This window comes from Brassica oleracea, chromosome C3, assembly GCF_000695525.1.
Source record: "Brassica oleracea var. oleracea cultivar TO1000 chromosome C3, BOL, whole genome shotgun sequence".
In the NCBI taxonomy this organism is placed as follows: Eukaryota; Viridiplantae; Streptophyta; class Magnoliopsida; order Brassicales; family Brassicaceae; genus Brassica; species Brassica oleracea.
In genome coordinates, this window is record NC_027750.1 from 3072311 (window position 1) to 3098956 (window position 26646).

Here is a 26646-nt window from a genome sequence, read left to right on the forward strand (position 1 = left end):
AAAAAAAAGTACTACATGATATAATGACTACATGTATAATTTTACATAATATGATTATTGAGGATGAGCGTGATCTCGATGCACCGATTGGAATTGGAAGAGAAGCTCCACCTCCGGAAGTCCAAATACCAGATAATGAAGATAACCGATTCCAAGAGTTTCTAAGTCGATTCAGAAAAATCAAAGATAAAGAAGCTCATTTCTCACTTCGTAATGCATTAATTGATCATTTATGGGAAAAATTTAGTAATAATGATTGTTAGATAATGGTACTTTGTTTTATTTTTTTTTGTCTAATGTATTTTTGTAATAAAATGTTTAATTTAAATATTTTTGCAATATTATGAAAAAATTTCAAAAAGTATAATGAATGAGTTAATTTTCAACATTTACAAGTTAGAGGTGTAAAATGTAAAATAAAAAAAGAATCTTTCAAGAATATTTTTTTTTAGATGGAAAAATAGAGGAATACATTGGAGAGAAACTCATCTCTGTTATAGAGTTCCTCTATTATAGAGGAAAAAATAGGGAAATACATTGGAGATGGTATCAAGTGCAACTTGGAACGTGAACTGTTTCCATTTGATAACTTGATGAATATGGTTATCGGCTGCGATCTCCCTAGTACGATGTCTGTGAGTGAACGGCGAGCGAGATTAGTGTCGGCGGTGAGACGGAACCTAGATCGCGAGTGTTTCGAGCCATTGGCAACCTATAATGATTTGATTGGTCAATGGATCTGGAGCTTTTGTTCCACAACTCATCGGTTCAATGTGTTTGCTTAGTCGGGCAGATGAACCGGTACATCAAATTAAACCGGCTTTGTTTGCCGTTCAATTCAAGCATTTTGATCCAAATTAGTTTTCAATTAAAGATTTCTTTCCTTGAGAGAGTTTTCAGGACAAATAATTCTACGAATGGCAAGAAATCATCTAATCCTAACCACCACTGCAATCTTAAATAAATTAAAGTGGCAATCTGAGATCATAGCATTTCTAGTAGAAGTTTTTTTACATATAAAAAATAATTGGATTTCTCAAATAATTTTAACTTATATAAAAGTTTTTTTTGGTAAAAGTTATATATATAGGACTTACTCATACAAAACAAAAGTTTGTTTTTGTTGTTTCAAAAGTTACGTAATACATTTTTAATCAAAAACACAAAGTTACGTAATACATCGTTAAAAACTAGAGAATGAATTAAAAAAAACGAGAGAATGGACAAAAAAGTTGCATTGTCGGACGAAATTAAAGAAAGAAGAACTTAACCGTACTTCGGATTAGGTTTGTCAACAAAAAGGCCCTGTTATTAGTCGTCGAGTCATATTCTACAAATTTTTGTACCTACAATTTACAAATATCATGACTTGCTTTTATGAAGACGTGTTGAACCACAAATCTTTTACTACACAATCCAGCTAGATATCTAACATTAATGGCTATAGAAATGTCCTTTGAAACCACCAAAGGTCCAAAAGTCAAGTTTCAAAGCAGTTCCTGGTACATGTACCAATCATGAAATCAAAAATGAAATTGCTTACTACTACTATTAGGCTAGATTTTTTACTCAAATCCTCTTTCTTGAAAAAGAAAAGAATATTATCATTTGGGATATTCTGGCACAGTTCTCCACGCCACACTTTTTGACTTGTTTTTTTTTTTTTTTTTGACATGTTTTGTCTGCTTCCTCCAAGATCTCATCCAAAGTTATGGGTAGAGAGACATATCTCATTCACTTCTCCTGAACAGAGCTCTTCACTCTTTTGTAAGTCCACAATTGCTAAGACTTTGCTTTAACATATGTAAGCGAGAATCAGTGTTTTGCATTCTGTTATTACTGTTGCAGGCAATCATGTTGCCAAAGTTCGATCCAACAAACTCAAAAGCGTGCCTGTCTATTCTTGAGGATGTGACAACCAACGCAAAGCAGGTTCAAGATTCCGTGTTGGAAGCAATACTTTCACGAAATGCTCAAACCGAGTATCTTAAAGGCTTCCTCAACGGTCAGCTCGATAAGCAAAGCTTCAAGAACAACCTACCCGTTGTGACCTACGAAGATTATAGACCTTATATTGATCGTATTGCCAATGGAGAGTCCTCTGATCTCATCTGTGATCAACCCATCATTGTTCTTTTGGTCAGGTATACCTTTTTGAATCTAAAAAAAAAACTATGCGGATTCAGAGAAAATATTGAGGTTGAAGGAAGCAATTGTGTGTGTGTTGCAGCTCAGGTACTTCAGGAGGAGTTCCGAAGTTGATACCTATGACAGCAGAGGAACTTGAACAGAGGATGTTGTTTTCATCTCTACATAGACCTCTAATCTCCAAGTAATGAGTTCCAAAACTCTATGTTATGTCTTTATTTGTTAGTTGTTATGAAAACTCAAACCCGTTCTTGGTAACGTTTTATAAAATGCAGGCAAATAGAAGGGATTAGTGAAGGAAAATCTCTCAGCTTTTTCTTTGTTACCAGAGAAGGCAAGACAGCCTCTGGTTTGATGGTCAGGACTATGGTTACTTGTGTTATAAAAATGGCGGGCTCAGCCAACAAAGATATCTGGTAAACCTTTGCTCCCACTATTACATTCAATATTTTAAAGAAGATGTTGTGACGGACCAGATGTTCCCCTGGACTAGTTGCTCTACTAGAGCCAAACCAGATGCATGTTCAACTACAGCCAGATGTACGTCACCAGATGTTCAACCCTTTGCTTAGTACGATATTGTCTGCTTTGGACATAAACCCCCACGGATTTGTTTTTGGGAAGGCTTCTCCCTAAAAAGCCTCATACGAAGTGAAGTTAGACCATCTATATATATATATATATTAGACTTTCTTTTATCTAATATTCGATGTGGAACTTGGATTGCCAATCTCTTCTAACAAGACGCCTAATCACTGCCTAACATTTCTTAAACATTGATTACATTCACTCTTTCTACTAGTGTTTTTATTATTCAGGAGTGAACATGCCTCTTGGTGCTGCTAGTGTTTATTTATTGTGTTTCTTACATGATCTACAGGGATCAAGTACAGATAAGCCCACATGGCATTTATACTTGTGACGACACTACCCAAAGCATGTACTGCCAATTGCTTTGTGGACTTCTACAACGAGAAAGTGTATCTCGCCTTGGTGCACCATTTGCTTCGTCCTTCCTCAAAGTAATCAAGTTCTTGGAAGATCACTGGAAGGAGTTATGCTCCAACATAAGGACAGGTCGTGTCAGCGACTGGATCACGGACCCTCAATGCCTTTCAGGGGTCGGTAAGTTCCTCACCGCTCCAAATCCAGAACTAGCGAGCCTAATCGAGCAAGAATGTGGTAAAAAATCATGGGAGGCAATAGTGAGGAGACTATGGCCAAATGCAAAATGCATTGAAGCCGTTGTTACCGGCTCCATGGCACAGTATATACCGATGATGGACTTCTATTGCTGTGGTCTTCCTTTAATTTCATCGTTCTATGCCAGCTCTGAATGTTTCCTAGGTCTTAATTTAAATACTCTGAGAAAGCCTAGTGATGCGGCCTACACCATTATTCCTAGTATGGCATATTTTGAGTTCATAGAGGTCGAGAAAGACCATCAAGAAACTAGTCACGATCCCACAAAGAACATTGTGGATCTTGTTGATGTTAAAGTTGGACATGACTATGAACCTGTTATAACAACCTTTTCAGGTAAGTCTATTTTCAATTATTTTCTTAATGTGTGTCAATAACAAGTGCAGTCTCAAATTATTTTAAGTTCCATTATATTTATCGATATAATAAAATAGTTTCAAAAGAATAACTTTCTTATATATGTTTGGCGTTTTTTTTTCTTGAAATTATAAGCTGTAAATTTAGCAGTATATCTAAGAGTTTAAAGTTTTAGACCTATAATTTATGTATATATTTTTTTATTTTTATTATAATTTTGTACTTCGAGATTCGGATCATGTTCGACCGTTTATTTACACTATCAATTAACTTATATTATTTGATTTACAGGTCTGTATAGATACCGTTTGGGTGATGTTTTACGTGTGACTGGTTTCTACAACAACGCGCCAGAGTTTCAAGTCGCGGGAAGAAAAAAAGTTGTCCTGAGCATCGACATGGACAAGACCTACGAAGAAGATCTCCTCAAAGCCGTAACAAACGCAAAACTCCTCCTCGAGCCACATGACCTAATGCTCATTGACTTCACCAGCCGTGTGGATTCCTCTTCATTTCCAGGACACTACGTGCTCTACTGGGAACTAGGGAGCAAAGTTAAAGACGCGAAGCTTGAACCTGACGCTGAGGTTATGGAGGAATGCTGCTTCACCATGGAGGAGTCTCTTGACTCCGTTTATAGAAAAGGACGTAAGAATGATAAGAACATTGGACCGCTTGAGATTAAGGTTGTCAAGAGTGGTGCCTTTGATGAGCTTATGAACTTCTTTGTGGCTCGAGGCTCTTCTGTGAGTCAGTACAAGACGCCGAGATCAGTGACGGATGAAGAAGCGGTGAAGGTGTTGGAGGCGAGTGTGGTTTCCAAGTTTGTTAGTAGGAAGACTCCGTCTTGGGAGCTACATGAGCTGCATTCCAGTCGATAAAACCGGTGTTACAACATACGTGGTGGCATTTGAGAGGAGGGGTAATAATAAATAAAGAGAACACAGAACCTTGTAACGAATATGTAATCGAGTGCAATAAGTCCATCACATTCGTCAGAGTTATGTTCTATAAATTGGACCCAATTTGATTTCAATTCAATTTCTGTTTTTTGAATAATTCGGGTTTGAAATCAATTTTTCTGATTTTTTTGGATAAAATATCCAAAACTGATTTCAAACGGAAAACTGGTAACAAAGAGGAGGGGTAGTTTTTTGAATAATTCGGGTTTGATAATCAGTTTTCCTATAAAAATATTTGAGTAATTCAGATAATTTTAATTTTTTTGAATAAAAAATGGATAATAACTTTAATTCTAAATACTCGATCATTTTAAAAATCATTTATATCTTTAGGTATATAAATTATATTTTATATATTTAGATATCTATTCGGTTTTTTGGGTTTGGATTTATAAGCCCCGGCCTATTTCACAAATTCCCTCACCGCATGGTTAATTTTAAAGAATACACAATCTAATGTGGTTCAAGAACAAAGCCGAAAGGCTCTTCTTTTATTTTTACTACAGTAAACAAAATGAAGAACCAAACTCTTCAGTGGCTGGCTAGTTTGAGAGTGTTGGCCTTGTCTTGAAGTGTAGCAAGCAGACTCTCGAAACTCTTCTTGAACGAGTCTACACCTTCTTCTTCCAACTGTTCTCCCACCTTGTTCCAGTCTATTCCCAGCTTCTCTATTGCACTGTAAACCCCTTCTGCTTCTGACACATTCGCATCTATCGTCCTCTTCACCGTTCCATGATCAATGAATGCTTCAAGGGCTTGATCAGGCATCGTTGACACCTAAACCCAAACCAAAAATAAAAACACTTGTTCACAACTGGGCAAGTGAAACACTAGAGAGCAAACAAAAACGGATGACTCACAGTGTCAGGTCCAATGAGAGGAGCGACATATAAGGTGTCAGAGTAAGCTGGGTTCTTAGCACTTGTCGATGCCCAGAGAAGCCTCTGCTTCTTGGCACCTTTCTTCACCAAAGCTTCCCATCTTGGGCCTGAGAACTTTTTCTGGTATAGTTGATATGCTAATGCAGCTTGAGCCACAGCCGCCTGCAAGAACAACACATCAGGTGTTCACAAACTCATAAACTCATTCTCAGCAATGAACCGAGCTTTTACCTTGCCGCGGAGGTCTAGTGCTTCTGGTGTACCAATCTTCTCCAGCATCTTGTCCATGAGTGTATCCACACGACTAACAAAGAAGGAAGCAACACTTGTAACTCTTGAGAGGTCATCAAGTCCAGACGCCTCAAGTCCATCCAAATAAGCATCAATCACTGCCTCATATCTAGCTATTGAGAATATAAGCTGTAACAGAACAGAACAAGGATGTATCATATAAGAACATAACCGTTAATTCCTGGAAATGTCTTAAATCTTTTGTGCACCAATATGAGTCTAATCAGTTGTAAAGTTATTCATTCACGTAATAATATACAAATTCTAAAAACGGGTATTTGCCTCAATATGTTTTGCTCTGGAGTTATTTGCTTTCTTCAAGTTTGATTCCGTGTTTGTTCACAACACACTACAATTTTTTTAAGTATTATAACTCAGTTTAGGACAAGTTACTTACCGTGACATTGACACTTATTCCAGAAGCAATGACATCTCTGATGGAAGGAATACATGGAGCAGTAGCAGGGATCTTAATATAAACATTACGACGGTTCACAGACTTGTGAAGAAGTTTAGCAGCTTTAATAGTGGTTTTGGTATCATCAGCAAGAAGAGGCGAAACTTCAACCGAGACGTAGCCATCCTCAGCTTCAGTCTGGTCATAGATTGGCTCGAAAAGCTTGCAAGCATCCTGAATATCCTTCACCACAAGCTCCCAGTACGCTTTTTTAATGGCCGATCCAGACTCCACAAGTGTCCTAATAAAAACAAAAAGAAACTGATTCTAATACAGCCAAAAAAGTATCATAAAGATATGCATCCACACTATTACCTGAACTGATCATTATAAGCATCTGAAGTGGATATGGCTTTCTGGAAGATCTACAAAGGTTTTAATAGAGTGGAGGATTTTTAAGTCAAAATGAAACAACCAGAGTAAAGCAAAAGGTAAAAGAGGACACACAGAGAGAGATGGTTATAAAAAATTACCGCAGGGTTGCTAGTTACACCTCGAACGCCACGGGCAATAAAGGGGATAAGATCAGTGACAGGACGGCATAGATTATCATACCAAGGACTCTGGCCTTCCTTTTCATATAGATCGTGAAGAGTAGTTCTCTTAGCAGTACTTCCGTTTCCACCAGAGGCTGAACACCTCACACTGAGCAAATCAACCAAAGCAAAAAAAAACAGTACACCAAAAATCAGATTCTGCTGCACTTACAAAAGAATGAGAAACATTTGCTTTTTCTTACTTTTCTACTTTAGATCAAGTTAGTACCAACATGAATTGCAAGATCAACTTTATAGCAAGAAGCAGACTATACAGAGACAAGAGACATGCACCAGTTAAGTTGATATATGTATACTTACAAAAGGGAAGGTCTGTATTGTGGGTTATAACGAAGGGAAAGATGGGAAGCAGAAGAAAGCTTGGCGTTAAAACTTCGGAGGTTGACGGAGGATCTTGGTAAGACGGAGGAAGATCTAGAGCCGGCAGAAGTGGTGGCGGGTGTAAGGTTGGTGAGATTGGTAACAGACGCCATTTTTTCAGCTGGGGAAGTATGAAAAGTATTATTCTTGGTTTGATCGGATGATAAAAACAAGAAAAAGGGGAAAAAATGGGGGTTTGGTGGAATGGTGAGCTACGTGGAAGAGTAAATATGATTATGGTGATGGATTTGCTGCTTTAAGAGAGTTGTCTGAGACAAAAACATGTATTTAGAGTAATAAATGATGTCTTATGATACACATGAGAGGCTTGCTTTAGGTCTTGTAATTTGTAATGGCTGTTGTTAGTTTGAAAGGGTCAATTTTTGACTTTTATATGTGTACAATCAGGACACCTAAGTTTAGATAAAGGTCAAACGTTTAGAAGACAAAATGAATTGAGATACGGAACTCCTTGTGGCACATAGAGCTTTTTATTTGTGATGATGACGCCTAGAAACTTAAAAGAGAGATGCCAACGGATCTGTTTCATACAATAAGAACAGACACTATTGAACAGTCTTTCACCATCATCATTGAAAAACAGAACATCATGGAAAAACAGAACATGAGTACACGTTCAATAAATACGACAAAGTTTCTTATTATTCAGCAAAAAAAAAAAAACGAGACAATCTTGCTCTAAATTGCCTGAATATTAAAAAAAAAATAGAAGAGAATCTTTGAGAAACAGACAGACTGTTGTTTTTTTATTCGTCATTAACCAATGAGTAACTTGTTTTCTTCCAAGAAGCTGTAGGTTGGTACCTCCAGGTTATACGGCGCAGGACCTTTCCTAATCCTTCCAGAGATGTCGTAATGCGAACCGTGACAAGGGCAAAACCAGCCGCCGTAGTCACCAGCATTAGGCAAGGGGATGCACCCCAGGTGAGTGCAGACTCCAACCACCACTAACCATTCCGGATTCTTGACCCTGACGGCATCTTCTTGCGGGTCTCTCAGAGAACCGAGATCCACACTATTGGCCAGCTTGATGTCATCTTCTGTTCTTCTCCTGATGAAGACAGGCTTTCCACGCCACTTAACCGTCACAGTAGTTCCTGGCTCGATGCTCCCTAGGTCGACCTCGAGGGAAGCAAGGGCGAGGACGTCCTTACTTGCGGACATGCTGACAATGAGCTTGAGAACAAGAAGGCGGAGAACAGAGGCGTAAACAAACCTCCCACCGGAAAGGACGAAATAGGCGAAGGCACGCTTGCTAGGGTCACCAGGTGGGTAACGCTCATGGTTATGGTCGTCATAGACGATCTTTGAGTTAGGTGTCTTGACCGCCTCCACGGTGGCGGGTTCCGAACCAAAACCTACCTCGTTCCCTTGAGTAAGGACTTGAGAAGAGAAATCTGAAAATAGCAAGAAAACATTAATACATTCACACCAAATCAAACTTTTCGGGGTCAAATATTCTATGACAATAAAGCAACAAAAGGCAAAACTACCAAGATGTGACACCATTAATAACGAGTACATAAAAATGGAATCCACCCATTGGTATAAGAACAGTGGAGGGAGTAAAAGAGACTCATCGGAACAATATCCTACCACAGTATCAAACAAACTCAGTGAAAACTAAACTAGTCTAATCAAGTGATCAGATACTGTATATTACAGAAATGCTTACAACACAACAAAATTTCCTAAGCAAAAACTGCAACCATAGTGAATGAAGAAATAAATGGATACAAAAGATCAAAACTTTAGAAACCAATAACAAGCAGCCAGAGTGAATCACACAAAAGATTTTACAAAAAGAGACCTATTAAGGAACAAAGGATAATCTAATTTGGTATTCGATCAATTAACTCAAAAGTCCATTCCTTCCTACAAGAAAGAAGGCAAAACTATCCAGGCAAGGAGAAGACATCAATCTCTAATTCATGGGGAATCAAAACCTATAACACGTCCGTTCTAGTTCATTCCGGAACTCATTCATATAAGCAAAAATAAAAATCGAAGCTTTATGATAGCATTCAAATCAACACCTGAAATGAAAACTAAAATCAATCCAGAGAACAGGGGAGGGGGGCAGACCTCTTACAAGGTGGTAAGAACCGAAACGAGAAAGGTCAGGTGAGGGGACAGATCTGGTGGCGGAAGAGGAGGAGTCGCCGCCGCCTTCGGAGAGGGTATGGTCTCGGGAGAGGGCGAAGGAGGTCGCATTCGTAGATCTCTGCGAAACAGAGAAAAGCCTCCTCCCTGCTACTCGCAGCATCTCTGCTCTCAGGGTGTAATGGCCGAATAGCGAGAACAGGCTCCAAAGGCTATGGACAAGGCCGATGCAACGGGGGAGATGAGTTCCGTAAAATTAGTCTTTCATGGAAGAAAAGGTCAGCTTGATTTTACTATATACTATTTAAAGTTATATTTTTTTCCATATATTTTGAATATTTTTGTTTATTTGTTTTTTCAGAAGATATTCAACATGAATTTTATTTAACATGACATAAAAAAAATAGAGTTCATGTTTAAATAGAGTGCCATAAATTTAAAAATAGAGTTTCTTTTTTTAAAAGGAAGTATCAATAATTATGTAGATTATTAAATTTATGGCACAGACAAAATATTTAGGTATAAATTTTCATAAGAAAAATTAGAGTAATGCAAATAGAACCATTAGATATAAATATTTAGATTGTCAATTGTGAAAAATATATTTACAACATAATAATAATTTATTTTATTAAAAATAGGTGGTTCAAATACAAAAATTATTTTCAAACGATAAAGACAGATATATGAACGGTGTGGTGTTTTCACCGGTCATACAAGTAACAAAAGTTTGTATTATTCAGGCACAACCAAGACGATCTTTTACTTTCTGAGAGACCGAAGTGTGAGGCAAGCGAGCTTGCAGGCTAAAATTTTAGCCGGAATATATATAAAACAAAAACAAAAACAAAAAAAAACATATAAGTATCTTCTGAGACACAGACACTGTGTGTAGTGCTATTATTCATCAACCAATGAGTAACTTGTTCTCTTCCAAGAAGCTGTAGGTTGGTACTTCCAGGTTATACGGCGCAGGACCTTTCCTAATCCTTCCAGAGATATCATAATGCGAACCATGACACGGACAAAACCAGCCACCGTAATCACCAGCATTCGGCAACGGGATGCATCCCAAGTGAGTGCAGACTCCAACCACGACTAGCCACTCCGGATTCTTAACTCTAACCGCATCTTCTTGCGGGTCTCTCAGAGAACCAAGATCCACGCTATTGGCAAGCTTGATGTCATCTTCTGTTCTTCTCCTGATGAAGACGGGCTTACCACGCCACTTCACAGTAACCGTAGTTCCCGGTTCGATGCTCCCGAGGTCAACCTCGAGGGAAGCAAGGGCAAGGACATCTTTACTTGCGGACATGCTGACTATAAGCTTCAGAACAAGAAGGCGGAGAATAGAGGCGTAGACAAACCTCCCACCTGAGAGGACGAAATAGGCGAATGCACGCTTGCTAGGGTCACCAGGTGGGTAACGCTCATGGTTATGGTCGTCATAGACAATCTTTGAGTTGGGTGTTTTGACAGCGTCGACGGTGGCTGGGACTTCAGAGGCAAAACCTATCTCGTTCCCTTGAGTAATGACTTGAGATGAGAAACCTGAAAACAGCAAGAAAACATTAATAAAACATTAATGCATAGGCTTCTAAAGAAAAACAAATACTGGCATAAGAATGATGCAGGATAGTAACAGATTCATCCAAAGAATTCTATCAAGAAACCAAATTCAATAATCAAATGCATCAGAGGGTTCCCTAGAACGCAGCAAACTCCAAAAGCATAGCTCCTCCTTTGCCAAACAAAACTACATTCCAGATTCCTATACCGATGCAAGTTCCTCATAGCTGTTGAAAATCCTCCAAACCAAGAATATAGTTAACGTTCTGTGCTCACAGACGGAAAATAACATCCATCTTAACACTCACGAATGCAGTGACACACAAGATTCAAACTTTAGAAATTGGAAAACTTTTCACATCAAACAGAAGGATTATCTCGGCACAGGTCAATTCATATCTGATCAATAAACTCAACACAGTAACACGTTTTTTACTCACAGATCATCGCGTAGATACGAGGACCGGAATCTAAATCATACGAGGAAAAAGAAATGACTTTTCATGAATTATCTTACAATCAACGCCTGAAATAAACTATGAAATCAATCCAGAGAAAGAGAAAGACCTCTTATAAGGCTCCGGTGGTAAGAGTTGAAAGATGAAAGATCTGCAGAGGGAACAGATCTGGGGGTGGAAGACGAGTCGCCTCCATTGGAGATGGGATGATCTCGGGAAAGTACAAAGGAGGTCGCCGTAGATGATCTCTGTGAAATCGAGAAAAGCCTCCGCCCTGCAACTCGCAGCATCTTCGCTCAATCCTAACGTTAGGGGATGATGAAGGCTTGGCCTGCCGATGAAACAAAACGAAAAAGATTAGTCCTTTTGTTCGAGAAAACGTCAATCAACTTGGTTTTTAACTATTCTTTTATTACATATATATATGCTTCGTGGCACCTTTCATGCACTTGTATTTTGTTTTCGTGGCTCTCTCACCTTGACTCCTCCTGACTCATCCTTTTACCAATTTGCCCATTTATTCTCAAATGTAAACCCAAATATCATTGAGATTTGATGTCTTCAAAAAAGCTTATTTCGAATCAAAACAACAACTGTAAAATGAAATGATAAATTTTCAAAAAAACGACACAAGTGTGTCATGTTGTTTCTCATATTTATTTGTTAATTGAAGGTAGCATCACAAACACGTTTCTTTTAGGGGAAGTCTTCAAAGGTTGCTGAGGTCAACAGGTTCACGGAGGAGCCTCTCCATCTGCTGTGCTCTTGTCCTGATAGACATGTCCAACACCTTTTGTTGGAACTCTACTATTAGCCCTCCATAGATACTCGGATCAATCTGCCAACAAAACAACCATGTATTAGATTCCAGCTTCATAATCACAAGCCAGTAATCACATTTTACATACCTTTTGTTCCACAGTTACTTTCTTCCCTTCTCCAATTATCTCCTGGAGTGTCTCCTTCAGTTCCTTCTCCTCAGCAGGGGGAAGCGGCTGTTTGTCACAAAACATTTCTTATTTCAAATCCACAATCCTGAGTTATATTATTCTAACAGTATTAGAAGAACTCTTAGCTTACCATGACTGTGGTAACCAAAACCTTGACGTCTCCCCTATGTGCTGTTGTCAGCTGCATGAATTTCTTCACAATCACGTCTAAATTCTTCAGCTTCCCATTCTCAGCTAACAAAGCTGTTCGGAAAGTAAACAACTTTTGATCAAAATCGAAACATAATAGTCGACCAAAGTCATAGACTTTCAGGAACTCAATTGACATACAGAGGAAGTTCTTGGTGGGTTCTGCAAACTTGGCTTTATCACAAACATCCACAATAGCAGCGAGTCTCGTCTCCCTAGGAACAGAGGGATCCTTAGTAAACTGCGAAAAAGTAGGACTTGTCTTCATAGCCTCAACCAGCTCAGAGAGATCAGACTCAATCTTCTCCAAGGAGTTCATTTTCACAGCTGCAATATACAGCCACGAGGCAAAGTTCCCAGATTCACCAACTAAAGCCACAGGCACCTGAAACAACAACAAACATATCACAATGCATAAGTCTTACCTTAACATTGCCGGTTAATATTTATAGATGCAATCACGCTTACCTTAACATTCCGAGTTTCCTGAGCCAAAGCTGTAGCATAATCTCTCAACTGCGATAACGAACAACAAAAATCAAAGAACAAAATTGATCCATAACGTTCTGTGGAGGACGATTAACAGCTACAATCAGGAAGGAGCTTCAAAATACAAAACAACATAAACTCGAAACGACGACGATTCAATACTCTTACTGTTTGTAAAAATTGATTCATAACATTTGACTTTAAATTCGTTTTCTAAGAATGCGATTACCGCGGGGATAAGCGGCGCTCCACGTGAGTGAGATCTCGCGGAGGAGAAGGTCTTGAAGAAGGAGATCCCGGATCTGATACGACCAGCCAACGCCATTTTTTTTTTGTTGTTGCAGATAATCTGATTCGAACCCTAGCAAATGATAAAAAGTGCGATGAGCTGTTTTGTCGAGAGTATAGAGAAGAAGACTGGTCAGAGGAGGACGGTAACTTGGGCTTCTCTTATTGGGCCATCCTGGGTTTACTATCGCTTGTTTTATTGCGCTTAAGTGGGCTTACTCGCGCTCTTTTTGGGCTTACTTCCCGTAATTTAATAACAAAACAAAACAGTGAAGAAGTCTTTGTGTTGTTATATTTTGTTTTTACTCAAAATTCTTTTTTTTTTTATTATTATTATTATTTGATTTCGTTGGAACTGTTATGGTTAGTGCTTTACATAAATTGTATTTATTTTTGTGTATACTACAAGAAAAAAGAAATAATTATTTATAGAAAGATGCGGTTACATTTGTGCAGATGAAGTCTATTGAGAGCGATAACAGTTGGATCATTTGTTTGCTAGCCATGTGAACAAACATGCAGTGCGTTGTCAGTTTCATTTGACCATTTTTATAAGTTTCGCCATCATACATACCTAATTATTATCACAAATAAGCCTTCAATTTTGACTTGATATAGAAGCGTCAAAGACACAAAAAAAGGAGGATGATTAGGTTAGGTAACAAGAGAAACATAATGGTCATATACCAAAGTTAGTTAAGCATGCTTAGCTATTCATGGTTGGTCGCTAATCTCATCTTAACATCTATAATGCAGTCGTGTCCGAGTCAGTAACTGTCAGAGGATATTTATATAGAACTTGTGATTGACAGTTAATGACAAATCGATAGCGATGCAGCAGATCTCAAAAAACAGTTTTTCAACTTTTTTAATAAATGATGAGGAACAAAGATTAGAGGAGAGAGTATGGGAGGAAGTGGGAGGGGTAAAAGCATAATTTCGAGTGCAAAAAATGAAGTGTCACGTTACCTTGTCGGCACAGTGGTGAGAAGAGAACAACCTTCTCGCTTGTCTGTTCACATACATCATTTGTGATGAACAGTCACATATCTTCGCTGTCTGAATCTGCACTCTGTTGATTTTTCTGCAATTTCGTTTTAGCTATAACCTTTTTGATAAACATTTAACACCACCATTTCACCAAGTAAGTTTTATTTTTCTTTTCTTTCTTAAATGCTTTGTTTCAAATCTTGGAGACAAGACTTTCAATTTTCTAGGTAGATCTTTATCAGTTTTTTCATGAAAGATTTGGTGTTTTTATTTATCCTTGAATCAAACTATTATAGAGTATTGATCTGAAATATGTGATTTGGAAAATGGAACTCAGAGATTTGGCCCTCAATATGTGATTTGTTTTGAATCATTGGTTCAGATTTGGTTGATTGTGTTTTCAGATCAATATATCAAAGGTGATGATTGTGCAACAATGACAAACAAGAAGGGATTGTTCACTCTACTGAAAAGAGTTTTTATTTCAGAAGCTAACTCAGAAAAGGTAATTAAAAAGATCTCATTCTTCTGCTGGTGAGAGTTTTGATGTTCTTGTTTCAGTCTTTTGTTATGTATTACTTATTGCAGAAAGAGAAGAGAAGAAGATGGACATTTTGGAAGCTTAAGGTAAGAAAAAGATTACCTACCATTACTGCACCACCACCTGAGAATGGGACAAGAAACGAATCCCATGAGGAACAGAAAGAGGAAAGCGTGTCAGAGGTTGGTGAGGTCAGCCAAGTATCTTCTAGTCAAAAGTTAGATTCCATAGAGAAGTTAGAAGGTTCAACATCCCCGGAGACTGCTCATCTGGTAGCCCAGTATCAACTGTTTCTAAATAGAGAGGAAGAAGCTCTTGCTGCTACTCGGATTCAGACAGCTTTCCGTGGTCATCTTGTAAGATTCTGTTCCCTTTATCTCACGTGATGGCCTTGTGATAGTCTAGTACTGTAGTTGATGTGATTGTGGTAACTGCTCAGGAACAAGAGTTAGCCTTGTGTTAGTCTAGTACTGTAGTTGATGTAATTGTATTATCTATAGGGCCAGACACAGCCCAATGAAACATTAGCCTCGGCTTTCCAAATTTTTAGAGGTTATATACATAACATAGCCCTCAAAATTCTAGGAAAAATAAATAAATTCGGTTAAAGTTTTTATTAAATGTTTATTGCCTCCAAAATCTCAGTTCCGGCCAATGCTCAGGCACTAGAGTTTAGTAGATTAACTACATGTTAGATGGAAGTTTAGGCAGAAACAGCTAGGGATTTCTAGATTGGTCTAGGATCTTTGTTTCTGGACAGTGTTTGAGAGTGAACTGCTACCAATCATATATGTGTGAACTACTATGTAGTTTTCAGAAGTAGATGTGCTTTTTTTGTAAGCCAATTGTCTTTCTTTCCTTTTGTTGGTTTCTGGTTAAGTTAATAATGTTTTTTGAAACTTCATTATCAGGCAAGGAAAGCTCTACGTGCCTTGAAGGGAATAGTGAAGCTCCAAGCATATATAAGAGGACGTGCAGTGAGACGCCAAGCGATGACTACACTAAAATGCTTGCAGTCCGTTGTCAAAATTCAGTCACAAGTCTACGGTAAGAGAACACAAATTCCTCCCAGAGGATCTCAGAGAGATTACGAAGAGAGCCACATGTTCAGCGAGAACATACTCAAGGTACGTATCTGATATTAAAAAGGGGGGAAGTACTGTACTAGTAGTAGTTAAGAGGATATGATGTTTATCAGGTGGATACAAATGGTCAGAAGAGATGGGACGATAGTCTACTGACAAAGGAAGAGGCGAGAGCTGTGGTCATGAGCAAGAGAGAAGCTGCGTTAAGAAGAGAAAGGATCAAAGAATATGCAGTCACTCACCGGGTATGATATATCTGTACAGCTTTGTTGGTTTTTGATTGCGTTACAAGTTTCATAATGTCACCTGAAAACTGTTTTATTTAGAAATCCGCGGAGTCATACCAGAAACGGAGTAACACGAAGTGGAAGTACTGGTTAGATGAATGGGTAGATACTCAAAGAACCAAGAGCAAGGAGTTAGAAGATCTCGACTTGTCTTTAAGAACAAAAACTAAAGACGAAACTATGAATAAAACTCCAAGGAACTCATCGCCGAGAAGATTGGTGAGTAATAGTAATAATCATAGAAGACAAGCTTCAATAAGTGAAGAGGAACAACAGAACCCTGTGGCTGCTGTCACTGTCAATACACCAACTTACATGGTTGCAACAGAGTCAGCAAAGGCAAAGTCAAGATCTCTGAGCTCCCCAAGGATAAGACCAAGAAGTTTCGACACGCAGTCTGAGAGTTACTCGCCGTATAAGAATAAGCTATGCTTGACGACTTCGGTGATGAGCGAAGCACCAAGCAGAGTGAGAGTTGGGAATAGCAATGGCAATAACAGTAGGGCAAGTGCATACCAGCAAAGGTCTCCAGGGTTAAGGGGATTTAGCATAGGCCCTTTGAAATCATGCAATAATGGTGGTCTACTGAACGATCTCAGCATTAACTCGGAACGATCTCTACCCAGCTGGAGCAAGCAGAGCAGCTTGAGATGATGAGTGGGACTTTGAGCCCTGTATATACACTTACATACTTTCCAATGTTTCTTTGTTGAGAGGGTCACACCCACATGTGTATCATCAAATCTTCTTTCGTTTCTCTTTTTTTTTACACTGTTTCACTCAATTTCATTTGATTAAGTTGCCCAAGGACAATGTAATGACTTATCAATCTTTATGTAGAAAAGAAAAAAGAACTATGAAATAAAAGAAGTTTTCCTTTAAGTTTTGTTAAACGAAAACCAATCTGGAGTAGTTGACATGTGAAGTCACTAAAACTTCCTTACAGTAACTTGTTCAGCTAAGAAGAATCAAGCATAACAGCAAAACCATTTCACAGCTTTGACAAATCTTATAACCAACTTCTTGTAAGAATTGGTCTACAAACAGAATATATACTGTTACAACGGTGGTCTACTGATGTTGTTGATTGGTGTTTGGTGGAGGGCCTCCAGGCAAAGGCGGTTGCGGCTGCTGCACAAAGCAAAAATAAAGAGAATGGATTAGTCGATGAATTTTCATTCAGCTCTACCTTTGCAACATCTACTCATACCATAGAAACTATTAGCCAGTATGTTTCAAACGATGCCTATCTGTAGTATACTAACTAACCGTAGTAGAAAAGTGTTTAAAGAGACCTGTTGGAAAGGGTTGTTGTACCCTGGCATCATCTGTGGACGGTTGAAACCACGTCCTTGAGGATACATTGGTCCACCACTGGTTGGTGGTCCTTGAAATGCTCCAGAAGCAGGACCCATATAATGGCCTTGCGACATCTGAGGATTCATACCCCCTTGCATTCCCTGATCCAACAACAAGTGACGATATTAATCTCTCTTTCAGTAGAAAAGTATGAGAATACTAATGTCACTCAAACAAAAAGAACGATCCAAAGGCTTAAGTTGTGGTCGAATTACAAGATATCAAAGAGCCATACCATTGGTCCGGGTATCTGATGAGGCATAGGCATTGATGAAGGTGGCAAGTGACCGTGAGGAGGCATTTGCATAGGCCGGGGATGATGAGCATGCAATGGCATATGAGACGACGGTGGTCGCTGAAGATGAGGCATATTGGGCATTGGAGGGATTTGCTGGGGATGACCTTGGTGGTGGTGGTGTTGTTGCTGATACCCTTGCTGCTGGCCACTCCCTATAAGCGATGGGTGGGGACCAGGTGGCAGCGGAGGAGCCATGCCACCTGGAAGAGGCTGTTTATGTTCCCCTTGTGAGGATGCATCAAATGGCATTGCTATTCCGATTCCCGGGATGGTCCCCTCATTCCGTGTCAGCCCAGGAACAAATGCTCCAGGAGTTGGCGATGCCTCGGATGGTTGGAAATTATCAAGCATGCGATTGCCAAAACCTTGATCATTATAGCCTGATACAAATTACACTAATTAGTACACACAAACTACAAACTACAGTTCATAAACAAAAAATAAAGAAAACACTAGTTTCTGGCGATAATACAACTTGAAAGTACGAGCTCAACCAGTTAAGCCTATCAGAACATCCATACTATTTACTCAATTACTCATATGGATAAGGGTATAATATTTGCACACCACCTATACACTTATGCCTAGAAAAAATATCAGAGATTAATAGCACATAAGAACCTTGGTTCTGCATAGTAAGGGCATCTCGAGGATTATCTCCAGGCCTGTTTCTGGACCAAAACTTGGTTGTGTGATCATTGCTACCACTGCACATATCAGGGTAAATAAAATTAATAATCTGGTGCTAACCACAAACTATCATAAAATAAAACTGCTAAGGAACTCTTGAACCAGATTATCGTTCTAACCTGCAAAGAAGATATCCAATAGGATGCCATGCAAGATCCCAAACACTGTTATCATGAGCATTTGAGATTTCAATCTGCGGGTTTTCATGCCTGAAATTAAGAAGAGTTTCATAATTAGACAAACATGAAACCACGAAATAAAAGGTTAAAAAAGATCCTACTAGCATGTACATGTGTCATGACTGGCTGGATATAAAATGTAGACAAGAAACATGATTTGATATATCCTTATAATTGATCAAAGCAACAACAGCATGACTGGGTAACTATAATAGCATATAGCGTTACAACAAAACCTACCCGACAATCCAATGACAAACGGATCCGTCAGCGCTCCCACTGACAAAGTATTCTTCATGAATTGGATGCCACGCCAAAGCTTTAAAAGAGTTTGACAACTTTTGATAAGAAATAGTTGTAAATAAAAAATGTCGAAGAAAGCAATTGAGAAGGGGGGGGGGGGGGGGGGTCAGTAATCTGGTGCTAACCACAGACCATCATAAAACAAAACTGTTAAAGAACTCTGGCATCAGATTATCGTATTACCTGCAAAGAAGATATCCAATAGGATGCCATGCAAGATCCCAAACACTGTTATCATGAGCATTTGAGATTTCAATCTGCGGGTTTTCATGCCTGAAAATTAAGAGCAGTTTCATACTTAGACACACATCAAACAAAACCACAAAATAAAAGGTAGAGAAAATTCTAATAGCATGCAGATGCGACATGACTGGATAAAAGATGTAGACAAGAAACATGATTTGACAAATTCTAATAAACGAATAAAGCAACTGCAGCATGACCGGATAATTATAACAGTATATTGCGTCACAACAGTACCTACCCCACAATCCAATGACAAATTGACCCGTCAAGGCTTCCACTGACAAAGTACTCTTCATGGGATGGATGCCACGCCAAAGCTTCAAAAGAGGTCGACATCTTTTGATAAGAAACAGTTGAAACTAAGGAATGTCGACGAAAGTAATGAGAACCGTCATGGGACATTAACAAAAGAATGGGTACGATAATAATATTTTGATGGCATATACACTTTTAGAGTCCTAGCCAATGTACAGAAACACAATGTCTACAGGCAATTTGCCTGCTATCACGTGTTTGAGAAGTCATAACCATTACAGAATTTGACAGCTTACATGTTACATCTTTCGTGTGCCCACGGAAGGATTCAAGCTCTTTCATAGTCCTTATATCATACAGCTGCAGATTACATGGATAGGTGTCACACAAATGCAAGGAAAATATCTTGTTCACAAATCGACACACCCAAAGAAAATGAGCTCACCTTAATTATTTGATCTTTCGAGGCTGTTAAAAGCAAATTGCCATTTTGGTTCCACTTCACACTAAGCACCATGTTTTTGTGGCCATGACTGCAAAAGTGAGAATAACGATCAAATTCGTCAAAGCTTTGACCCTGAAATTATTAATAGGATAAAAATACATTTTGTATCACTTACAGTGAGCAAAGCTCTCTCGCAGTTCTGGCATCCCAGATTTTGACAAGTTGATCTTTTCCACCTGAAAATAAAAAACCTAAACCAGTTAACAACCTATTGATACGCCAACGAGAAATGGTCAAAAATATACAACTGTATCCTTAATTACGGATTATTCGAAATCAGAAGTCTATAAATAATGTACCAGAAACTAGTAGGGATTTTGTGGGGTGCCAGTCGACGCACTTGACATCCCAACCATGGCCTGCCTGAGTTCAAAATATAAAGAACCCTTTGGTCACACTTCAATAATTCTCAGAATTCATACAAATTAAAAAACAGCAACAACACGCCTTTAAAATGATATAAAACTTGTCTAGAACACAAGTTTTACATGGCGACACCAAAGCAAATCTCAATATCACCTTATTCTATGAAGCCTAAGGGTCCAGTTCTTATAACACAGAACTAAATTACATCTCAACTGGATTCTAAATTAGTAACAAAGAAGCATTCGACTTAGAGGTTCGCCAATCTGTGCAAATCACATTACCGGTTAATGTAATTTCTTCTTGGCACTTGGTAAAATCCCAAACTTTAACAGTTGTATCATCAGAACACGAACAGAACTTCAAATCTGTTTTACAGAAACTGTTTGACACACAATGTTAGTTTTTAAAAAATATATTCATTAAATGCAATTTAGATATCGAACTTTTTACCTTAGATCACGAATAGATTCCTTGTGAGCAGTTCTATTGGCTTTCACATTATTCATGTTGCTCTGCCAATACCTGTTAAATAAGAAGCAAATGATCCTCATTATCACAACAAACACTAAATTTGAGTCATATACTTTTGCGCTTCTCCTTTACATGGCATAAATTAGGAGTTGAAAGAGAAAACATACTTTAGTGTGCCTCCATCATCACCAGAAACCATCCAAATGTCATTGTGGCTCCATACCATCGACCTTATAGGTTGATCATGCGCCTGATATTAACAACAGATTTCAACAGTCAATACAAGGAGCAACAAAACAATACAGAGGAAACAAAACAGGAGCCCCCATTCATATACAAAATCTAAAAACTGAACCTGAAGAATCATCTCGAAATTGAAAGACTGCCCATTCCAAAGAGTAAACTCCCCACTTTGGGAGCCAGTGATAAGACGTCTTCCTGAAGGTGTCCACTATATACAACAAACAACAAACCAATAAGCAATGATAGCAATAAGCTACCATAAAGTTCAACTGATAAACATGGCAAACAGAGTATAATACAGTTCAAGGGATATACCAATACACAGTTGATTGAGCAACGGTTCTTGTTTAGCGACGAGTGAACAAACTTTGCAGCAAAGCTTGTAGAAGGATTATCTGAATAGGCAACTGGAGGAAGCATCTGAAACATCGATACAAAAAAAAAAATCAAATACAGGAAACAGTGATACTAAGATCAATAAAACTATTGCATAATCCAGAAAACAAAAAGGAATCTAACATCAACTGCAGCAGCTGGGGTTGGTTGCAAAGAGGTCACATCCCTTGAGTCTCGCTGCCAAGTTCGAGCCTGAACAAAAACATTCACAAAGTGTAAGAGCTAATGAGTATTGATACCGATCAGTGACAAAAGGGTCTAACTTTGTGACATTACCTGAATGTATCTCACAACGGTACTCGTGTAATCAACAGCCTTTCTCTGTGTGTGCTTTCTCATTCGTTTCGCCCCAAAACTGTCAACATGCGCTGCAACATCACACAATATAGATCAGATCTTGTAGCCATGGCTTAATTGAAAACAAAAGCGAGCGTCTTTGTGAACGATTACTACTACTTACAGTCGAAGGGATTTGGGGCAGAGGGATGGTGGTAGTCGGGATTGATATTGGTGGAAGAGGCTGAGGGATGACGCATCATCGGTGGTGGATGCATCGGTGGACCTCCGGAGGCTACATGGTGTTGATTCTGCATCGGTGGGAGCTGCTGCTGCTGCTGCATCGAATCTCCTCCGTACATTGTTGCAGACGAGATGCAAATAAAAGGTCAGGGTTTGCTTCTTCTCGGCCAGCCAAACCCTCAAGATTCCTCGAGCCTTGAAGGAAAGGAAGTAACGATCGGTTCTCCGGTTGGTTTATCTGGGTTCTTAATAATCCGGTTAAACCGTTACCACTTTTTTTAACCCGCCGAAAATAAAAATATAAGACTTGGTTTAATCTCAAACGTTAACCAAAAGTACTGTACTTGGTTTATTTAGCTTAATTTGCACAAATGCTAAGTGCTTGAAGTAATACATAACAATGGAACATACTGAAACGCTCTAATCCAGTGTTCGTTCGAACAAATTACACTTATATAGCACAAAATATGATTTTTTTTTTTTTTGAGCAAACTACAATTCATTCAATTAAGAAAAAACAGAGTCACCCTCCGACTAGGGAGGTAGAGTTTACAGATGCCAGGGCTGCCTTAGCCACTTTATCAGCAGCAACATTACATAAGCGAGGAATGAAATGGAAGGAAATATCCTCAAAAGATAAGCTAAAATGATAGATGTCAAACAAGATGCCAAACAGTTCCGGGCGTGATTCCTTAGCTCTAATCATGTTGATAAGAACCTGGGAATCCGAAAGAACTATCAGCGATCGGACGTTAGACGAGGAGGCGGTCATCACCGCCAAACGAACAGCAAGAGCTTCTCCCATGAGAGCTGATGAAACAAAAGAACGAGAAACCTTAAGGGGCTGGATCCTAGTGTCTTCCAGTCCCGAGAACAGACCCCCTATGCCACAGTTACCAGTACGAAGATCCCAAGCTGCATCCACATGGCACAGAACTTGGCCAGGAGATGGTTGGGAAATGATCGGAGGAGAACCTTGTCGATTGGTTATGTGGTTATGTTCTTCAGCGAGCAGTTGAGCAGCAGCCCACTCCTTCGCATCAATAACGCTTTTGTTCACAACTTCCCACTCCGTGAAGGTTTTGTTTTCAAAGCACAACTTATTTCGAGCTTTCCAAAGGTTCCATAAGAACCAGGGCCAGACAGGGGTATCACACCCCACCGGAGGCAGATTGGTGTACTTCTTACCATTTGCAAATAAGCTCTCCATGGAGCTATTTGAACCATCCGGAAATTCATAAACTGGTAGTAGGCTCCATGATTGGGAAGCAAAGGGGCAGAGAAGGAAGACGTGGAGATCATCTTCACCTCCTCCACATTTCGCGCAAGGAAATGGAGCCATACCTCTGGTCGCTAGATTGGAACTCACTGGGATTGCCTTTCTTTTGACTTTCCGTAGAAAATCCTTGACCTTGGGTGAAGTATTCAGGTTCCATATGTTCTTTAGCCAATCAAAGGTCTGCTCATTTGTGTGAGGAGGGATCAAGCCAACACGTTCCACTCCACCCGTTTTCACAGTGTACTCTCCTGATTTCTCAGGTAGCCAGGCAAGGGAGTCGCGAGCAGGGGCAAAGCTTGTGATAATCCTATTAATAATGCCTTCATACTGAGGAAGATAGTTCCTGATCTTTTGGATGTCCCAGGCATTAGTGAGAGGGCATAGAAGCTCACTAACCGTCATCGATACTGCATTCTCAGTTGGTGGACCCATAGGGGCTGTAGGAAAGGAGGAGGAGAGCCAACACAAAATATGATTAAGAACATGAACTTAAGAAAGTAATTTCCGCACGTACATAACACTAAACCAATTAAGAGTAACCATGATATATACGATCGATCATACATATAGGCACACAGTCCCCAAAGTCCATTTACTATATATTAAAGTCTAGAAACATGCCCATAACTCTCAAGCATCTGAGCCCAAAACAAATCCGGCAAGATCTAGGGCCAATAAAATAGTCTTTCATTTCCTTTAGTAATCATAATCAACGGCTTACAATCCATCATAGTAATCTCAATGATCTAACGGACCATACAATTTCTAAACGTGTTGAGGAGCGTCACACCAGATCATTTCTAATCACTACTTGCGGCCCTATTTCTCGAACAAATAAAAGGCACTCATCGCCCCCTTAGAAAATTCTCTCCTTCTTCTTCTTCTTCGCTCAGCTCCTACAATAAAGGGCGAAGAACCTCACCTCCTTGAGTTTCTCCTTGCCATCGATTCCTTGTGGTATGTTTAAGTCGCCCTCAGATCTCTGCTCCGCTTTATATCTCTGTTGTTTCTCCCGTTTTGTTCATCTGACGTTTATCGATCTGTGTTTTATTATATCAACAAGGTAAAATGATGACGATCTGATGGTTTAGCTGCTCATTTTCCGATTGAATTGAGTCTAGAGTGTGAACGTTTCGTAAAAATAGATCTGAATTATGATTCTCCGATCTGCTTGTGTAGATCTAGAAATGATTCGTCTCTGTTGCTTATATCTTATGCCATTCTGTTACTCGTGTATGGATCTGTTACGAGAATCTCTACTTGTGAAAGTCGTATTTGTATCATATTCGTATTTGATCCATTATCGTAACGTATATCATATAGTAAAATTGATTTTGATATAGCATTAGATCTCTAATGACATGAACGTCTTATTATTATAGTTGCTTTCATTTCTTTTAATCTTTTATGTTAAAATGTACTTTCCCTCAACTGAGTGTTGTTTTCGCTTGCAGAGGTCAAAATGGTTGAACAGACTCAGCAGCCCACGATTTTCCAGAAGGCTTCTGGCCAAATCTTTCGTTCCGGTGTTTCTCAGGACATCCATGGCTACACATCTGGTTTCCAGAGGCGTGCAACGTACGGAAACTACTCCAACGCTGCGTTTCAGTACCCTCTTGCCGCTACTTCCAGGATTGTGACAACTACTTCCCCTGTGTTCGTCCAGGCTCCAGGGGAGAAAGGATTCTCTAGCTTTGCTATTGATTTCTTGATGGGTGGTGTTTCCGCTGCTGTGTCCAAGACTGCTGCTGCTCCCATTGAGCGTGTCAAGCTTTTGATTCAGAACCAGGATGAGATGCTTAAGGCTGGCAGGCTTTCTGAGCCTTACAAGGGTATTGGTGACTGTTTCGGCAGGACTATCAAGGATGAGGGTTTTGGTTCCTTGTGGAGAGGAAACACTGCTAACGTTATCCGTTACTTCCCCACTCAGGTTGGTCAAGTTTCACTCTTTTGCTCCTAAAAATGGTTATGACCGTTCGTTGGTTACTGATCTCTCTCTCTCTCTCTCTTTTTATAGGCCTTGAACTTTGCCTTCAAAGATTACTTCAAGAGGCTTTTCAACTTCAAGAAGGACAAGGATGGCTACTGGAAGTGGTTTGCTGGTAACTTGGGATCTGGAGGTGCTGCTGGTGCTTCTTCCCTTCTCTTTGTGTACTCTCTTGATTACGCACGTACCCGTCTCGCCAATGACTCCAAGGCAGCCAAGAAGGGAGGTGAAAGGCAGTTCAATGGTCTTGTTGATGTCTACAAGAAGACCCTCAAGTCTGATGGTATCGCTGGACTCTACCGTGGATTCAACATCTCCTGTGTTGGTATCATTGTCTACCGTGGTCTCTACTTTGGACTCTACGACTCTTTGAAGCCTCTTCTCCCTGCTGACCTCCAGGTTTGTTTATTTGATTCCATAAATTGACCAATATAGAAACCCAATCCTGCATCGACGTGTTTGTTTCTAATGTTGTTATCTTTCTTTCCTTTCTGGGAAATTTCAGGACAGCTTCTTCGCTAGCTTTGCCCTTGGATGGCTCATCACCAACGGTGCAGGTCTTGCATCATACCCCATTGACACTGTCCGTAGAAGAATGATGATGACGTCAGGTGAAGCCGTCAAGTACAAGAGTTCGATGGATGCCTTCCAGCAGATCCTCAAGAAAGAAGGACCCAAGTCACTCTTCAAGGGTGCTGGTGCCAACATCCTGCGTGCCATTGCAGGTGCTGGTGTGCTCTCTGGATACGACAAGCTGCAGTTACTTCTTCTCGGAAAGAAGTACGGATCTGGATCTGGTTAAGTAATACTATTCACCAGTCGCCACCACCATAAAGCTGTGGCTTTTTTCTTTTTATCTCGATTTATTTGCAATTCCAGACTTTTTAAAAAGATAAAGACGTTGATGAAACCTTTTGCCATAAAACTAGAGAGTAGCATGGGAAAAGTTTTATCATTTCGAAATAAGTTTTTTGTATGTGCTGGAGATTGACTCCAAACTAATTTACAGTTATGATTTTTTGCTTGTTTATGTTCAACTTGTTTAAATATTTTGAGGGCTTCTTTGTTGCTGATAACATATGTCATAGTATATTTTTTCCTGAGTTGCGTAAAGAAACGTCATGTGAAGACTAATAACTAGTTTTAGTTACCGGTGGTTGTATATAATTGAAGCTTTGGCACCTTCTGAATAGTGATCATGTCAACGTGATCAACGTTGCAATCACTAGATTCGTCGCTTAGTTCGTTGATTACGTGTTAATCTTTGAGAAAAACATGCCAGGGCCCAGGAGTAGATGAAAGAAAGAGCTGTGTCAAACCAAGTTTGAAACGTATACTTTTCAGCTAATAGCGTCAGCTGAAAG

The 26646-nt window shown here is 39.4% G+C and overlaps 8 protein-coding genes across 12 annotated transcripts; 3 read left to right on the top strand and 5 right to left on the bottom strand.

Annotated features, from left to right (window-relative positions):
• Positions 1–1671: 1671 nt before the first annotated feature.
• Positions 1672–4767, top strand: LOC106334703 (indole-3-acetic acid-amido synthetase GH3.17-like). Its single transcript, XM_013773033.1, has 6 exons — positions 1672–1767; positions 1849–2144; positions 2231–2332; positions 2424–2564; positions 3029–3687; positions 4000–4767. The coding sequence occupies exons 2-6, from the start codon at positions 1855–1857 to the stop codon at positions 4587–4589; spliced, it is 1782 nt and encodes a 593-aa protein (XP_013628487.1). The 5' UTR covers positions 1672–1767; positions 1849–1854; the 3' UTR covers positions 4590–4767.
• Positions 4768–5101: 334 nt separating this feature from the next.
• Positions 5102–7575, bottom strand: LOC106334704 (transaldolase-like). The gene is made up of 7 exons (XM_013773034.1): positions 7157–7575; positions 6773–6944; positions 6615–6664; positions 6240–6540; positions 5783–5971; positions 5531–5713; positions 5102–5447 (listed from the first exon to the last, which is right to left on the bottom strand). Exons 1-7 carry the CDS (start codon positions 7327–7329, stop codon positions 5202–5204), a joined length of 1314 nt encoding a protein of 437 aa, XP_013628488.1. The 5' UTR covers positions 7330–7575; the 3' UTR covers positions 5102–5201.
• Positions 7576–7783: 208 nt separating this feature from the next.
• LOC106334705 (cytochrome b-c1 complex subunit Rieske-4, mitochondrial-like) lies at positions 7784–9627 on the bottom strand. Its single transcript, XM_013773035.1, has 2 exons — positions 9323–9627; positions 7784–8634 (listed from the first exon to the last, which is right to left on the bottom strand). Exons 1-2 carry the CDS (start codon positions 9501–9503, stop codon positions 7994–7996), a joined length of 822 nt encoding a protein of 273 aa, XP_013628489.1. The 5' UTR covers positions 9504–9627; the 3' UTR covers positions 7784–7993.
• A 364-nt stretch (positions 9628–9991) lies between these two features.
• On the bottom strand, positions 9992–11752 carry LOC106335958 (cytochrome b-c1 complex subunit Rieske-4, mitochondrial-like). The gene is made up of 2 exons (XM_013774656.1): positions 11477–11752; positions 9992–10891 (listed from the first exon to the last, which is right to left on the bottom strand). Exons 1-2 carry the CDS (start codon positions 11655–11657, stop codon positions 10248–10250), a joined length of 825 nt encoding a protein of 274 aa, XP_013630110.1. The 5' UTR covers positions 11658–11752; the 3' UTR covers positions 9992–10247.
• A 143-nt stretch (positions 11753–11895) lies between these two features.
• LOC106335959 (ATP synthase subunit O, mitochondrial-like) lies at positions 11896–13396 on the bottom strand. The gene is made up of 6 exons (XM_013774657.1): positions 13225–13396; positions 12975–13022; positions 12648–12891; positions 12448–12560; positions 12276–12362; positions 11896–12205 (listed from the first exon to the last, which is right to left on the bottom strand). The coding sequence occupies exons 1-6, from the start codon at positions 13318–13320 to the stop codon at positions 12077–12079; spliced, it is 717 nt and encodes a 238-aa protein (XP_013630111.1). The 5' UTR covers positions 13321–13396; the 3' UTR covers positions 11896–12076.
• An 814-nt stretch (positions 13397–14210) lies between these two features.
• On the top strand, positions 14211–17065 carry LOC106335376 (protein IQ-DOMAIN 1-like). 3 transcript variants are annotated; one of them, XM_013773888.1, is made up of 6 exons: positions 14211–14267; positions 14678–14778; positions 14862–15170; positions 15726–15941; positions 16013–16144; positions 16226–17065. In XM_013773888.1, the coding sequence occupies exons 2-6, from the start codon at positions 14710–14712 to the stop codon at positions 16838–16840; spliced, it is 1341 nt and encodes a 446-aa protein (XP_013629342.1). In that variant the 5' UTR covers positions 14211–14267; positions 14678–14709; the 3' UTR covers positions 16841–17065. The 3 variants fall into 3 exon arrangements, with proteins under 3 accessions (XP_013629342.1, XP_013629340.1, XP_013629341.1); XM_013773886.1 differs by lacking the exon at positions 14211–14267 and adding an exon at positions 14276–14427; XM_013773887.1 differs by lacking the exon at positions 14211–14267 and adding an exon at positions 14438–14500.
• LOC106335375 (flowering time control protein FY-like) lies at positions 17049–22217 on the bottom strand. 2 transcript variants are annotated; one of them, XM_013773885.1, is made up of 18 exons: positions 21958–22217; positions 21774–21865; positions 21621–21689; positions 21417–21521; positions 21214–21309; positions 21026–21108; positions 20838–20909; positions 20669–20766; positions 20321–20380; positions 20137–20197; positions 19962–20049; positions 19813–19876; positions 18953–19031; positions 18653–18742; positions 18465–18550; positions 17781–18223; positions 17482–17646; positions 17049–17314 (listed from the first exon to the last, which is right to left on the bottom strand). In XM_013773885.1, exons 1-18 carry the CDS (start codon positions 22133–22135, stop codon positions 17258–17260), a joined length of 1986 nt encoding a protein of 661 aa, XP_013629339.1. In that variant the 5' UTR covers positions 22136–22217; the 3' UTR covers positions 17049–17257. The 2 variants fall into 2 exon arrangements, with proteins under 2 accessions (XP_013629339.1, XP_013629338.1); XM_013773884.1 differs by having other exon boundaries at positions 17049–17317.
• Positions 22218–24130: 1913 nt separating this feature from the next.
• Positions 24131–26331, top strand: LOC106331660 (ADP,ATP carrier protein 2, mitochondrial). 2 transcript variants are annotated; one of them, XM_013770057.1, is made up of 4 exons: positions 24131–24252; positions 24750–25225; positions 25313–25681; positions 25788–26331. In XM_013770057.1, exons 2-4 carry the CDS (start codon positions 24758–24760, stop codon positions 26082–26084), a joined length of 1134 nt encoding a protein of 377 aa, XP_013625511.1. In that variant the 5' UTR covers positions 24131–24252; positions 24750–24757; the 3' UTR covers positions 26085–26331. The 2 variants fall into 2 exon arrangements, with proteins under 2 accessions (XP_013625511.1, XP_013625512.1); XM_013770058.1 differs by having other exon boundaries at positions 24161–24358.
• The last annotated feature ends 315 nt before the right edge of the window (positions 26332–26646 follow it).

Excerpts from the sequence above, each read along its gene's own strand:
- LOC106335375 (XM_013773884.1), bottom strand. The coding sequence starts at position 22,135 with ATGTACGGAGGAGATTCGATGCAGCAGCAGCAGCAGCTCCCACCGATG. Across the intron at positions 21,310-21,416 it reads GCTCAATCAACTGTGTATTG|TGGACACCTTCAGGAAGACG; the intron begins GTATATCCCTTG and ends TGTTGTATATAG. Across the intron at positions 17,318-17,481 it reads ACAACAACCCTTTCCAACAG|CAGCCGCAACCGCCTTTGCC; the intron begins GTCTCTTTAAAC and ends TGCTTTGTGCAG.
- LOC106335959 (XM_013774657.1), bottom strand. The coding sequence starts at position 13,320 with ATGGCGTTGGCTGGTCGTATCAGATCCGGGATCTCCTTCTTCAAGACC. Across the intron at positions 12,892-12,974 it reads AGGAAACTCGGAATGTTAAG|GTGCCTGTGGCTTTAGTTGG; the intron begins GTAAGCGTGATT and ends TTGTTGTTTCAG. Across the intron at positions 12,363-12,447 it reads TTTTGGTTACCACAGTCATG|CCGCTTCCCCCTGCTGAGGA; the intron begins GTAAGCTAAGAG and ends TGTGACAAACAG.
- LOC106335376 (XM_013773888.1), top strand. The coding sequence starts at position 14,710 with ATGACAAACAAGAAGGGATTGTTCACTCTACTGAAAAGAGTTTTTATT. Across the intron at positions 15,171-15,725 it reads CAGCTTTCCGTGGTCATCTT|GCAAGGAAAGCTCTACGTGC; the intron begins GTAAGATTCTGT and ends CTTCATTATCAG. Across the intron at positions 16,145-16,225 it reads AATATGCAGTCACTCACCGG|AAATCCGCGGAGTCATACCA; the intron begins GTATGATATATC and ends TGTTTTATTTAG.
- LOC106331660 (XM_013770057.1), top strand. The coding sequence starts at position 24,758 with ATGGTTGAACAGACTCAGCAGCCCACGATTTTCCAGAAGGCTTCTGGC. Across the intron at positions 25,226-25,312 it reads TCCGTTACTTCCCCACTCAG|GCCTTGAACTTTGCCTTCAA; the intron begins GTTGGTCAAGTT and ends CTCTTTTTATAG. Across the intron at positions 25,682-25,787 it reads TTCTCCCTGCTGACCTCCAG|GACAGCTTCTTCGCTAGCTT; the intron begins GTTTGTTTATTT and ends GGGAAATTTCAG.
- LOC106335958 (XM_013774656.1), bottom strand. The coding sequence starts at position 11,657 with ATGCTGCGAGTTGCAGGGCGGAGGCTTTTCTCGATTTCACAGAGATCA. Across the intron at positions 10,892-11,476 it reads CCACCGGAGCCTTATAAGAG|GTTTCTCATCTCAAGTCATT; the intron begins GTCTTTCTCTTT and ends TGCTGTTTTCAG.
- LOC106334703 (XM_013773033.1), top strand. The coding sequence starts at position 1,855 with ATGTTGCCAAAGTTCGATCCAACAAACTCAAAAGCGTGCCTGTCTATT. Across the intron at positions 2,145-2,230 it reads ATCATTGTTCTTTTGGTCAG|CTCAGGTACTTCAGGAGGAG; the intron begins GTATACCTTTTT and ends TGTGTGTTGCAG. Across the intron at positions 2,565-3,028 it reads TCAGCCAACAAAGATATCTG|GGATCAAGTACAGATAAGCC; the intron begins GTAAACCTTTGC and ends CATGATCTACAG.
- LOC106334705 (XM_013773035.1), bottom strand. The coding sequence starts at position 9,503 with ATGCTGCGAGTAGCAGGGAGGAGGCTTTTCTCTGTTTCGCAGAGATCT. Across the intron at positions 8,635-9,322 it reads TTCTTACCACCTTGTAAGAG|ATTTCTCTTCTCAAGTCCTT; the intron begins GTCTGCCCCCCT and ends TGCTATTTTCAG.
- LOC106334704 (XM_013773034.1), bottom strand. The coding sequence starts at position 7,329 with ATGGCGTCTGTTACCAATCTCACCAACCTTACACCCGCCACCACTTCT. Across the intron at positions 5,972-6,239 it reads GAATAAGTGTCAATGTCACG|CTTATATTCTCAATAGCTAG; the intron begins GTAAGTAACTTG and ends GTTCTGTTACAG. Across the intron at positions 5,714-5,782 it reads CACTAGACCTCCGCGGCAAG|GCGGCTGTGGCTCAAGCTGC; the intron begins GTAAAAGCTCGG and ends TTGTTCTTGCAG.